General features: G+C 41.7%; 1 protein-coding gene across 27 annotated transcripts in view; it reads right to left on the bottom strand.

Moving 5' to 3' along the window:
- The window catches only part of OBSCN (obscurin, cytoskeletal calmodulin and titin-interacting RhoGEF), a 1,809,553-nt gene that overhangs the window by 1,667,240 nt on the left and 127,512 nt on the right, over window positions 1-14,801 (bottom strand). For all 27 annotated transcript variants that reach the window (XM_085628811.1, XM_085628818.1, XM_085628815.1 and 24 more), the window contains exon 4: window positions 5,750-6,010. In XM_085628811.1, coding sequence (XP_085484937.1) covers window positions 5,750-6,010 — 261 coding nt within the window. The remainder of the gene's footprint in view (window positions 1-5,749; window positions 6,011-14,801) is intronic.

The raw sequence follows: 14,801 nt of genomic DNA, 5'->3' as shown, positions 1-14,801 counted from the left end.
ATTTATTTATTATGCACCCTTTAGGCACTTACACAATAAAAAAATTGCTTTTGTTTTTTTATTGCGCTCATTTGCTGAATGGCCACAACCATAAATAGCGGGACAAATGAGAGGCAATGGGTTTTCACTTCTTTTTCCTACCAGGGAACAGAGCAACCTTTCTTTACCCCAAGCCTGACAAAAAAATGTTATTTGGTAGAAGTTCAGACTCGTTAGGGTATAGGATGGACCCCTACTTTTCCGCTGGCACATGCGGGTTTTCGGATTTTACAAAGCTGCTAACAGGGCGTTTTCTCCAACAGGACACTTAAGTCTGGGTATGTGTGGCAGTTATAAATAGGAACCCCCTGCAGAATATCATCTCCTCATCTAGCTACTTGAGCAAATATACCGCTCGCTGACACCTGATGCAGTATCATCACCCAATTGCTTAATGATGTGGTTGTCCATCAACGGCCTGGTCTGTTGCCCGAGTGTCGTGCGATATGGCTGCTTACTGTACTTTCCGTTGACACGTATAACATTATCAAGCGATGCGTCTATGACAAAGATACTTTCTTGAATGATTGCTAGGCCGAGAGTTGCCAGTGCAAGTAGGTCTAGTCGTTTACGTGCAACAATGTCCATGTGCACTGTTAAGCATACTCTCACCAAGACCACAAATGGAGGTGGCTCCCAGATTTAGTTCGTAATGAAGAAGCAAACATAGTGCCAGTAAAATAGATCAATTGATTAGGGTTCAACTGCAAAGATCAGTGTGTAAGAAGAAGGTCTCATGTTTGTGAGGCTTCTTCTTATCTTAACCAGACTGATGAAATGAGTACCATTACATTGGGTGATAGTAAGGCACAAGTTAGTTACTTGTGTAATGATATATCTGTAAGAGACATTAGTTAGTGATAGATTCCTTACCTTAGACTCTCCCCAGGCGTCAGACTGGATTCGAAAAGTTTTCGTCAGCAGTACCCCTGCACGTCGGTAGGCGTCGTCGTGCGGCTCCGTGTACTTCGGTGGCGTCGTAGCCGCCGAGATGACGTCGGAGCTACTTAGAAGCGCCCACGCGCGCTGACATCCGTTCTTTCTTTTTCTGCGCCAGCAAGCGCAGATCCGAGAGAGAGTGGTACCCCTAGTTAATATTTTAAATTGGTTTCAGAGAACTTGATTCTCTTGTCTTGTCCAGATACTCGACTCATGGTGCAGTAGGGATGCCAGGGTTTAAGTCCTGTAGGACCTGCCGTCGGAACATGTCGGTAGCGGACCCGCACGATGTGTGTCTCTTCTGCTTGGGGCACGCCCATGACCCCGAGGCGTGCCCTGATTGTCGGGCCATGGCACACATTGGATGATAGCAACCTATCTTACTACAGAATTTTCTCACCGAGGTACCAAGGGGTTTCAAAAAATACAGACAGTAGTCAATTCTTTGCACCTGAAGGATTCCACTACAGTTGTAGGACACTTCCAACCTTACAGGGACTCAAAACGGATCCCAGAAGAGGAATATTCCAGGAAATCTACAGCACATTTAGAGTTGCTTTTTGACTCAAGCAGAATTTCGACCAGGTGGAAAAATGTGTATGAAAATGTGACACAAATGTGCTACTGTGCATGTATGTTTTTTGCCTCTCAAGAGAAAATCTTTTATTTGTAGAGAACCCCAGTTCCCTTCAGATTGCACCCTGGGAAATACATTTATTCCTGCCTTTGATAGGAGCATATTTGCAAGCCTTTCATGGGAAACAATATGCTAAGGGATTGCCAATTCATTACCTATTTGTTCAGGTTACTCTGCCCCGGAACAACCAGAATCCCATACCCAGCACCAAACTTGTGAATATGGCAATTTCATTATGTTGGGGGAACAGATATATTCGAAAATGCACCTCAGAATGTAAGATTCCACCAATCCTGATTCTGTGAATCAAGATTAGCGTTTAAATTCGTGAACTACATATTTTGCACACCTAATTTGAAGTTAATCATGCAAATTGCTTTGTAAGAGGCCCAAAGTGCTAATTCAACGCCCAGTTTTTTATATACAGGTATAGTTAACCCAATTTGATCCTGAGGAAAACCTTATGAATAACAAACCAGCGTTTGAGAAACCCTGCCTGACAACTAACTGCCGTTTAAACTGAGGGTTGAATTCTGGACAATTTCCTTGCGCATGTAGACGTTCTGAATACATTCAAAAAATATATTTTCAAATCTGCGAGCACGCACATTTCAATGAAAGCTCGTTTTGAACGAAGACAAACTCTCCCCACTTGGATATTACGCTGCACTTGGCACAAATACACTACTAGTTGTGTGCAAGGAGACCGACCATGGGTAAACTTGGCAGTGAGGTGGGGGGGGGGGGTCGTGTACATTGGGGTGTAGCTGGCCGATCGCCGATTAATAAAGAAATGCGCTTTCTCTCCGGTTGCTCACGTCCCCCCAGTCTTTCTTCCTTCCCATAGGCAGCTCATATCCGCTTATTCAGGACCCCGGACTGGACACTGTTGAAAATGTTTTATGCACGCCTGGCAGAGCTGCATAGCACTTGGAAGGCTTCACTTATATAGCTCTTCCATTTGTGAATAGTGGCCTGTGTGAAAGGCAAGGACTCAGATCTACGAGTGCCCTTTTTTAGTTGAGCATGGGCAGCACTTGTGCTGCTCTGCATGTTGTATTCAGTCTATGGGCTTCTCAACATGCCCAGCGCTTCTGGCTGGTTGGTTGGTTGGCCTGCCCTTCAAAATTCCTTTACTCTGGTTGGTCAATAGTGTCAATCTGTCCCACCTTTGGGTGCTTGGTTCCCTCACACAGGACATCACGGATTGATCCTTTTAGTTGGCCATCTGTGGTCATCTGTTGCCTCCTCGCTCATACCCCCTCCCTCCCATCATTGCTGCCGTCCTTCCTGCGCCACTGCTTGTCATATCACTTATTGTTTGTTTTTGTTGGCCATCTCTGGCCATCTGTTGCCTCCTCGCTCGCACCCCCTCCCTCCAGTCATTGCTGCCGTCCACCCTGCTCGCTGCTTGTTCTTTATTAGAGATCCACATTCATGCGGAAATTAGGTCAAATTAACACTTTGCACAGTCTGCACATTGTTTAGCAGTCTGAGCCAAAAGTCACAGTGCAGATTTCGTATGTCCCAAACACAGCAAGGTGCTCCACACTGAACTGCTATTGCATGAAATTACAATCTTATTTATGCGCACTGTTAGTGTTAGCAGACATGGCTGGAGTTTAGCAGATGCTGTAGCCAGAAGCAGCAGTTTCTAGGGTCTGTCTTGCCTCGTGTTGAGGCAGCCAACGAGCTGTTAACACCCCGGATCCCTGGTTGAGCGCTGATGAACCTACCATCCAGCTGCAGTCACAACAAGCTGCTCCGGTTAACTTGAGGTTAATCCCGGCTAGGAGCTTCTTTTCCAAAATCACCATAGGTAAAAGACCTCAGATCACAAAAATGTGCCTGGGGCGGGTAAGAGAAAAAAAATATCGCCAGGCAAAGGGGCGGGGTTAAGGAGGGGTCTTTCCCTCTCTAATTTACCTCTCACCGGGAGTCACTTCAGAGAACAGCGATGTTTGCAAAATGAAACATTAGTGAACTGAATTCTTTTTTTGTTTTTCCTCAAAGTATTTTTATTAATTTTATAAGCAAAGACATTAGCATTTCTGTTACAAGGTTAGCCATACGTAGTTTGTAGAACAGTGTTTATAGGCACTTTGAAATATATGTTTAGCTAACCCCATCTGACTTGACTTGCTGAAAATTTGGGAAAGGGTGATAGAAAGAAGCAGGAGAGAAAGGGGTGAAAGGAGGACACAAGAAAGGTTCTGCAGTAATGAGACTAATGAGACTTATAGACGCGTGACAAAGCCGCCACACCACTGGCTTGCTTGTGGCGAGATTGGTAGACAGGTCAGCCCGCCCATCGCCCCGTAGGGCCATGGTAGTAGCGCTCCGTCCCGTTCGCCCTACCGCAATTCTTTCCACAATATTTTTCTAGGTAGTGTGTGTTTCAGAAAGATGGAGCCTTGCTGTACAGATGCACACCATTCAGGGTCACTTTTTATCTTTTGGGTGTTTTCTTTGCGCAGAAGCAAAGCTTCAGTGGTGAACTTTGCGACGTGATGGCCCAATTCTGACTGCACATCACACCAAACAGGCTGTGCAGAAATGGACTATAGACATCCATAGTAGGTACTGCAGTTGTCACAAAGGTTGTGTTCTTCAGAAGGTTTGAGAATATGGAAGGATCGTGTTCATTGGCTGGGCTTATGTTCTCAAATGTTTGAACATACCTAAACCCATGAAACATACGCACCAAGTCCAGAAAGCGTTTTGATACAGGCATGTCATGAATAATTGCCCTGCACATTTCCTGAAGGCATGTTTTCAGCCCTGGAAAGAGTGCCACGGCGCATGCCTGCTTGCAGACGAACCACAACCCTATGAGCTTTGGTTTGGTACAGCTTCTGAACTCAGATTGTTACAATTTTTGGAACTGGATTAAATACATGTATTGGTGTTTATTTTAGGATTGAAAAATTGTCACATTACTCCCCCAAATATAAGTTTGATTAATTTGTGATTTTTGGAAACAATCGAAGTCCTGGGTCTAATACTAACAGTCAGCCAGCAAATATATATTCTTGATTTGTACACATCTTTAATGCAGGTTGTGTGGTACTTCCCACTCCTTTAGGTGAACAACTAACCATAGATTTAAACTCTTGTTTACTGGGCACACATCTCATAAACAACAGTGGTGCATTTTCAACACTTAAGCTAGCAAAAATCTTACTTCCAATAAAAACAAATGGAAACATCTGCTCAGCTGCAATCTTTCTCTTTATAATTACATTAAGGGTGCATTAACTTTTATGGCTAATAGAGGTCCCTTGACAACTCCACAGGGACACCTAGTAACGGCCTGTTGTACTGCACCCTTTATTTACTAGGTGGAATTTCTTTTACTACTTATGTTACTGCTGGGATATTTTCCGACAAAAGGAAAAAAAATGGAACAAACATTGGGGCAGATTTACAATAAACTAAAAGCGCGGTGCAGCAAGTCATTTTGCTGCGTTGCGTTAGTTTTAAAGCACAGCGATGCAACATATTTACAAAAATATGTTGCAGCTCTGTGCTACCCCCTGCGCTGGCGCACAAACTGCTGCCATGCGCCGACGCAGGCACCCTTGAACCATGGTGCAAGGATGCCTGCATCATGGGGATGATTGTTTATGTGCAGGAAGGGTTCCTTTCCTGCACATAAATAATCAGAAATGGTGTTTTCCAAATTCTATGTGTGCTGCATTAGCACAAATAGAACTTGTAAAACGTCATTTATTAAAAGGATTTGCATGTGCAGGAAGGGACACCGTCTTGTACATAAACATTCATTTGAGGCTATCTCCTTGTTCTATGTGTGCTGCAGAATGCAGCACGCATAGAAAGAGGAAAACAACGAGGAGAAATTAATACATTTCTCGTTGTTGAACCTCCGTACACCTCCCCTGGGGAGGCGTAGCATTCAGACGCATTTCCAGATTTACGATTCCTTGTAAATCTGGAATTTAGATCAGCAGCAAGTAGAGAAGACAACAGCAAGCTCCACACCTGAGCCAAATAGGAATGTTTTGGGAACTTGTACCAGGTCTGCTTGGGTAACCATGACTGCAACACATACATATCACATGGCTCTATCCATTCTCAAAATATATTCAAATAAAATGGAAATATACTGCTTACTAGACACAGTGAACTGGGTGGAGGTTCGGCACTCATCTGCCACAAAGGCGATCTCCCCAGCATCGTCACATTGGCACTCCCGAATGATCATGGTGTGCTGCTTGCCAGATGCCGTGATACTTATGCGCCCACCGGGTTTCACGTCCTGGCCGTTTTTAAGCCAGCGCATACGTTGGCAGTCGTTGTCCAGTTCCACGCAAAAGATAGCAGTGTCATTTATGGGGACAGCAGTCTTTCTGGGCAGTTTCTTTATTATGTTACCTGTAGCATAAAAAAGAAAGGAGTTGTGCAACCATTTTAGAATTACATTTGTCCAATCAATAGAATCTCAAATTGAGAGATCGTCTTTAGGAAGAATCATTGAATACATTCATGTAACTTTCAAATGTTTTATCATGCATTTTTCATTTAATTGTGATAAATATTCCTGGAGACTTTCTGGCTTACGTGGGTATGAATAGGACTGGTTTGTGGTGTTATCTTTTTACATGTCGAATTACGAGTACGGTGATCGGACCGCAATAGGATCACTACAAACACTGCGGTCTGAGGGCCGCAATATGTTGGTGGTGCCGCTGCAGCACAGCCAAGCATATTATGAGTTTCCTCATATCCACCTTTTTCATTGCGATGAGCTCGGCATAAAAAGGGTGGCATGGAGGAGACTTAGGGGCCCCTTATGGGCCCCCATGTTCCCTCAGGGCCATAGGATGCGTGCAGGGGGTGCATGGTATGCCCCCTGTCTGCATGCACTTCCTTTCCTGTGCGGCATAGACTTTACAGTCCATGCCATGCAGGAACAGGCTTTGGTGCCCCCATTGGAGTGTCTTTTTAAAAGGCAAAGCTGTGCGAACACCAAAGAACCGCCTGCCACACCACGAGATAACTCAATCTGGCAGGCGGCTGGCAGTGAGGTTTGGCAGTGTGGGAGCGGGGCAGTGGTGTTGTGGCCCGCTCCCACACAGCCAAACTCATAATTAGGCCCGGAGTCCTCTGGCAAATTGCTGCTAATTCTACTATTACGGGTATTGATACTTTTTTTCCTCTGAGTGCAAAGTGAGAGGAGTTTTTAAAGTGAACTATGTGACAATATTGTTGGGGTACAGGGAATGTAAAAGGAAAGGCTGTAGGATGTATGATTTTGCAACACAGAACCACATTTAAGTACCTGTAAATTAAATGTACACATATTTCAGAATACATCAGGAGTTAGAAAAGCAGAAATGAACACTTCTTTGGTAAATCTGAAGTGTGATGGAAACAAACCCTTGCAAGTATTCACAAGCAAGACTCAGGGTAAATCTTCCAGTCTTTGTACTGCTGTTTTTAACTTCACAAAGACATTTCAACACAGAATATGCTAATTAAACTGATTACCCTGGGGGCTGGAGTCCCCAAGGCCTTTTTAAAGCTTGGGGAGGGGGCTGAGCGACCCCTCTCCTCTTAAATATACCCAGCCCAGGGAATGAGGCCCCTGGAGCCCTAAATGGGCTGGGGGCCTTACTGATGCCCCCGACCCATATGTACATTGTAAAATGGTGGCCACCATTTTCTTTTGTCATGATCCTGCAGGATTGTGACAAAATGTGGTGCTTTTTTCAAATTTTGGCCCGGGGGTGGGGGGGTTCGATCTCCTTAAAGGGGCATATAGGGCAAGGCATCCCTACCCTGTCCCCTTGTATTTTTTTTTTTTAAGTTCAGGACAAGGGACAAAATCTCACAGTCCTTTAATAGCTGCCAGCAACATTTTCTCATGTTGCTTGAAGCCAATCAGAGTGCTCGCAAAAGCAGAAGTCTGACACCAGCAGGAGCGAACTGGCCCAAGGAGAAATAAGCTCTCTGGGCCAATCAGAATGCTCTTTTTTAAAAATTGGTGCTCCTGCAAGACTCTCGATAAACCTTTGCTGACCCAATCGTCCAGAAATAAAAAAAATGATTTACACCAAAAAGCGCCCTGTGCAGACCACAATCTAGGTTCCTGACAAATTTAGTGTACTTTATTTCAACAGTTTTTGCTGTAGTGCTTCTTAAAGAAGTCTATGGAAAATACATGGGGATTTTGCATTTTGGGACCCCTTTGTTCATGGCTCCCTGCTTTGACGGATCACCATGAAACTTTCCAAGAAGGAACCAATGTGAATGTGCTTTTTTGGGGGGAAGTTTCATGACGATTTGTCAATCGATGAATAGTTATTAGCAAAGCAAAAACATCTTGTCTATGGAAATTAATTCTAACTATAGCTACCCAGTGGTTTATATATATCCCCTATGCTGAGAACCTGCGTATGCAAAGAAATTGGAGTGAAACAACACAACTAGAGTACGCACAACAAGATTTAGAACAAAGATTCTCAGCAAAAGGATACAATACGTGCTAAAGGAAGCTAAAATCAAAGCAAACCTGAAAGAGAGGGATAAGCTACTTTTTACAGATAGTGTACAGGGTGACACCCAACAGGAATTCCGTTTCATCACAAGATATAATACCCAACATGGTGAAGTGAGGCGAATATTCCAGAAAAAATGGCAACTGCTATGTAGTGAACCAGTCATTGGCCAAAAGATGTTCAAGAAACTCCTGATGACTTTTTGAATGGTGGGGTCGACGAGGGATGACCTGGTAGTAATCAGTCCAGAGATGAGAGTGGGTGGAACTTGGCTTATGGCAGAGGAGGTTTTTACTGAATGCCACAGATGCAAGGCTTGCAAATATGAGTCAACATCATGCAATTGGCCACACCACTAACAGATCGATCATGGAAAATCCAAAAATCTTTGCACTGTAGGAGTGATCATGTGCTTTATGTTTTAAGATGCAGTTGTTAGAAATTGTATATAGGTAGCACTATATTTTGAGTGTCCACCTAAGAATACTGCAAGATATTAGAGCGATTGTGAACAGAGACCTCACGTATCCAGTGGCAAGGCACCTTGAGCAAGTACATGGCAGCAGTTTGGATAATCTGCAGTACTTTGCTATAGACCAGTTACCCACTGGCAGCAGAGGAGGTAACAGGGAGTGTTGTTTGAGACAGTTGGAGTCAAAACACTTTCTAAGATTCAATATGATGGTTCCCGCAGGACTTACTATTGAGGAGGACCTTCAAATTCACTTATAATTCAGGATTTCTATGAAATGAACTCAGTATTAAGCTAGTCCATAAAACGATTTGAAGAGGAGGAGTTAATGGTTTTAACTTGGTGCACAGGGCACTTTCGATGAAATAAGGCGAACCAAGAGAGCAGTTAAAGGCAACAGACAGAAGGCACATTGCACTTCGGGGCAATTGCCCAATATACCAACGAATATATGAAGTTTACATTTGGCACCTTTTTAGGAAGATAGGACATTGACCTATTTATTTTAGCAATGCTATATTTATTTCTAATTTCGGATTGTTTTTTATAACAATGTTTTCCCGCATATTCCACTTTATTGCTCAAGAATCTGCTATTTGCACTATTTATGTTGGCAAGTTTACATTCAGATATAGGCACTTTACTTATGTGTATATGTATACATTCAGATTCTAGCAGGAATACAACAGGGTTGCTAGCAATAGGTGCAATATCTGTAGATGCAATAGAACTTCAGTGATTGAGGTTGCTTTTTATCTAGTGGTAAAAAATGTTGTTCTTAAACACTATGCATTTTTGAAGATATGGCACTGGCCCGTTATGAGGAGAAGCCCGTGTGTATTTCCTATTAGCAGGTGTAAATGCTAGAAGGGTTCATTGGTACTATGCACTTTAAAAAAAAAATATTCAAACGGGGTATTAGCACTTTAATTTTTCAGTACATGTTAACATTCTAACCCTCATAAAAAAGATTATGCCAAGGGGTGTTAACCGTTGGTATGTGTAACTTAATGCTTGGTGTTTTACAACTTCGATACTCCAATGCTGCTCATAATGCTAAAAGTTCACAATATATATTTTTTGTGTTTATGCACAGATGTTTTGGTCACAAAATTTGCTTTGAAACTAAGTCAGTTGACCGGACAACGTCATTATTATAAGTTTAATTTTGAATGGTTAATTAAGCTCACTGTTTGATCAAACCAGTGCAATTTCAGGTCATGTATTTTGGAACAAATACTACTTTTGACGATTTGTATTTGACATTAAAAAACTTTATTGTTGGCGAGAATGTGAACCTAATTGCACTGTGACTTTAAGGGTTGTGATGGTATTTAATGCACAAAGTGGCGTCAGACATTGTTGTGAGAAAGACAACTGAGACAGCCGAAACACGTCACCCCAAGCCACAATAAACTGAAGAAGTGAACCCAAGAGTGTTGGGACCTGTTTATTTATTTGAAACGGGTTTGATGAGTGATATTAGATATATATCTATAATATCACTCATACAAAACCTGTGAAATTTAGCAGTTACAGTTGGCTCAGCTAAGTATAAGTTACGCCCCCGCAATGCACTACTTATGACTTCACATATAAAATCACTCATGACATGGTCAATGACATCACTGATGTCATCGATGATGACATCTCAAATGCCATTACTGATGACATCATCAACAGTAGCACTCACACACGACCTCACACCCCTATACAACCTCTCATACACCCACTTACAAACCCTCACATACCCATTCACAGACCCATAAAAATACACACACACCCACTCACTCAACCATTAAACCACTCACACACCTACTCACTCACTCATACAGATACTCATACAACTAGTCACTTACCCATACAGCCACTGACACTCACCTATACAGCTACTCACACATGCACGTATTCACCTATACAGCCACTCACACACCTATACAGCCTCTTAACATAGCCACTCACTCACCCATACAACCACTCACACACCCACACAACCATTCACACATCCATACAATCACTCGCACATCTGCTCACTAACCCATACGTCCATTCACCCAAACACTTACTCTACAACATAGCCACTCACACGCCAACTCCCTTAACCAAACCTCTACTCAAGCAGCCACTCACTCACCCATTAAGCCACTTACACACCCAGTCACTCACTCATACAGCCATTCAGACACTTACTTACTCACCCATACAGTCATTGACACACCCACTCACTCACCAATAGTCACTCACACAGCCAATAAGACACCCATGCAGCTATTCCCACACCTATGTATACATCCATACAGCTACTCACACACCCACTCACAAAACCATACAGCCACTCAGACACCCACTTACAAACAGATACACACAGTCACACATTGACTCACATATGTTAAAAGATTGCATCACTCATTAGTAGTACAGAAAGAATACTAATTTAACTTTTGTAGTACCTTGCTAAATGCGTTTGACATTAATGAACATTTAGAAAACACTCACTCTCACTGGATGATGTAATCAGTTAAGTCACTGGCCATGTCAGGAGTGATGTAATATGGGAGGTCATAAGCAGTGCATTGCGGGGGCATAAGTTATAGTTAGCTCAGGTAACTATATCTGCTGAATTTCACAGTTTTTTGTACGACTAAATTCTGAGCCCTACTGTAACACTCCTGTAACCTTTGTTGTTTTCAGTGAATGTCTAAGTTTTTTTTTAATTCTTTCCTACCTATAACGTAGCTGTAACCTTTTGTTTTTCAGTCAATGTCGAAGTTTTTTTCTGTTGTTTCCTAACTATAACATCCCTGTAACCTTTGGTTTTTGCAAGTGAATTTCCAAGGTTTTTGAATTTTTATTTCCTGAATGTAACCACTAACCTTTGACAGCGAGTGTGTGTGAGTGTATGAGAGTCTCAGTAAGATTGTAAGTGGGTGTGTGAGTCTCTGAGTGAGTGTGAGTAGGTATGAGAGTGCCTGAGTGGGCCTGTAAGTGGGTGTGTGTGAGTGCTCTCTGGTTTGCCCTCTTCTGCTCTGTTTTGCCTTTTCCACTTGTTTTTCTGCCCTCTATTTTGCCTCTTTCTGCCAATTGCTGACCTTTATTTTAACTCTTTCTGCTCATTTCTTACCCTACCTGATACACCCACATAAATAAACGCCCTCTGGTGGGCTGCTCGAATGAGTGAAACGCACAGCCTAATGGACATTGTAGAGCAGCCCACCAGAGGGCGTTTAAATATGTGGGTGTGTCAGCAAGCACAATTGGTTGTGCCAAGCCTCTGAGGAAAGAGCTAAGAGCTCTGAAACGCGTCAGGCTGTATTCGGCACCCTGGCTGTGATTGATTGGAATGCTGTGCAGTTTTTACAAGGACAACTTGGAGACAGACAGACGGACAGACACACACACACACACACACACACATATATACACTGTTTCGTTCCTAGACTTAATTCGGATGGCACCATATCCATAAAAGCACAGTACATACAGTATGTTAAAACCCACAATAAAATCAGTTACAATAGCATAAACAAAAATGCATAAGAATTAAAAAGCACAACACAGACGTCCTTCAACGATTACCCATCGATTTGTGAGCACAAACAGCTATTCTCAGAAAGGAACCGACACAGAAGACTAAATTGTCATTTTCTAGTTTAGGTATACTGCTAAGCGAATCTAACAAGGGGATGGGTGACATTTAAAAAAACAGTATTAACAACCATTGAGCATACTTTGTGTAAAATTTGCAAAAGAATAAAAAATGTAAAAGTGTTTGTTCGCTCTGATCGTCACAAGGGCAGGGCAGAGAATCAAAGTTTGCATTATATCCAAGGGGAAAACAAAGCAGATATTTTACAGTGCCAGCTCTTAGTCGGAAGAGAAGTCCCCTCTCCCAATGAACATAGGTAATATGAGGTAACTAGGCAAACAATGGGCAGCTTGCTCAATGGGTATAACATTTGCAACAGTTGATTTCTTGGATTCCCTCTCCAGTCTTTCCATACTATAAAGTGTGTACAGTGCTGTCCTAAGGGCTTTTTTGTGTACGGTCTCGGTTGTGTTAGGATTTAGAAAAAGACCGCAACACTTACTAGGCTCTTTTTAACCCCTGCAAGCCATGGAATATCCATCCCTTTCTCACAGCTAAGGCAATCGTCCATTATCTCTCTGGACAAGGACGCTGCTAGATTTTTCGGATGGCCAGCCAGAACAAAGCAGGGCGTGCCCTTATAAAATCTTCAATATAGCGTAATTTTAATTTGTTGTTTAGGAAGTAGAAATTGGCACACCCAATATCTGTTTTTCTCTTGCTGAATGCTAAGACTTTTAGCGGTGCCCCAGACCTCGGCGCCATAAGTGGCTATAGGTATGCACTGAGATTTAAAGATCTTTAAAATCGCTAAAATATATATATTTATATACACACATAATGGTTTATAGTAGCAGCCATAATATGTATATTATATATATGTATGTATATTATATATATATATATATATATATATATATATGTATAATATATGCAGTGGCACACGATCAGATCTGTCTGCAGACATGAGATATACATATATTTTTAATGTTAGTTTTTCAAACACTTCTGTATGGATTATCAAACAGCATTCTTTCTACACAAAGATCTGTGTTTCTGCTAAATTTGTTGTAATTCCGTTCAACCATTTTTGCTGTAGCTGTGTCTAATTTTCATATGGAAAATTGCATGGGGAAAATGCATTTTGGGACCCTTTCTACAGATCACCCCAAAGCTTTCCAGGAAGAATCTGGACCTGGACCTGTTCCTGAATAAAAACCTTTTGAAACCAAACCGGATGGAGGGCCTGATTGCACACTGAAGGCAGTGTGTGTGTCTTTTGGATATGTGATGTGGTGGCGCCCGCAGAACAGGCCCCAGCTCGAGAGGCTGGGGCCGCATTTCTTGTGGAGAATATATATATATCTATATATATATCTTCCGAAAATCACCACTCCAGTACTTGCCAATAATCCGGAACTCCACAGGACAATTTTTTACTCTAAATTATTTATTTACTGTGACGGCATCTACGCGTTTCGGCAGCAGCACGCTACCTTGTACATGATGCAGAATGCCATTTTCATCTTGTTTAAAAACACTTACAATAGTTCACAAACGGTGACAAAGGACAACAAATCATTGGCATATTGATTGTAATTGCATGGTAATTCGGGCGCCATATTTGAACATGTTTGGATCATAATGTTAGATATAGGTTTTTTACCATTTCTCAAGTGCAAGACAAATATCTATATCCAGGTTTGAGCACTATAATTTATCACTTACTCAAAGTTTTGCAAACAATGGAACCAAAGTCAAGAGAAAAATAAATTTTCTTAAATTTGTGTAAAAACCATTATACAACATGTGGGGCCTAACGGCTAGGGCAGTCATCCTCGAATCTGAGGAACTGGGTTCGAGTCTTGGCAACGACGCTAAACATCCTGTGATTCTGGGCAAATCACTTAATCTCCCCGTGCCCAACAAAAATGAATGTGTCCTCATGTAATGCAAATGGTGCTATGTAAAGCTCTCTGATACCCGATTCAGGTCAAGTTCGCGCTATATAAAACTCTGAAAAATACAAAAATAATAATAAAATAAAATGTCTTCTTGGCTACCCATAAAATATTCAGGATTTGTCCTCGATAGGTTCAAATGACAATCAATCATACAATTAAAGTGCTAGTGCTTAACTTTATAATTTCTACACCTTCTTTTTTCCCTTTTCTCATTTTTCTTCCTTTATTTCTTTTTTCTAGGTTTTACAGTACTTTGATCATTAAAGTGATAGTGCTTTCATATTAAAATTCATATACTTCTCTCAATATTATAAAGTGCTTAGTGCTGATAATTCTGATGAAATATTTAAAGTGCAAAATTTGCTAAATACTAAAGTGCCAGTGTCCTCTGTTTAGGTACAAAAATATTATTTAAAATGAAAAAAATGGATCCTGAATACGCAAACTCAATAACGCTTCTTAATACAGGCAGGTGAATAAATCTTCATCTATATTTAAACCATTTGGTTCTTTACTATCGAGTTCCAGTATAAAATATGTTTCCAATCTCCGGAGCTCCTTTTCCCTATTCCCACCTCTCTTTTTTCTGAAGACTTCAGCTATGCAGCTGTATTGCCTCAGTGCGGGATTACTCTGAAGATTT

Source organism: Triturus cristatus, chromosome 10, assembly GCF_964204655.1.
Source record: "Triturus cristatus chromosome 10, aTriCri1.1, whole genome shotgun sequence".
Taxonomy (NCBI): domain Eukaryota; kingdom Metazoa; phylum Chordata; class Amphibia; order Caudata; family Salamandridae; genus Triturus; species Triturus cristatus.
The sequence above is the reverse complement of the archived record's forward strand: the minus strand, read 5'-3'. Positions and strand labels throughout refer to the sequence as shown.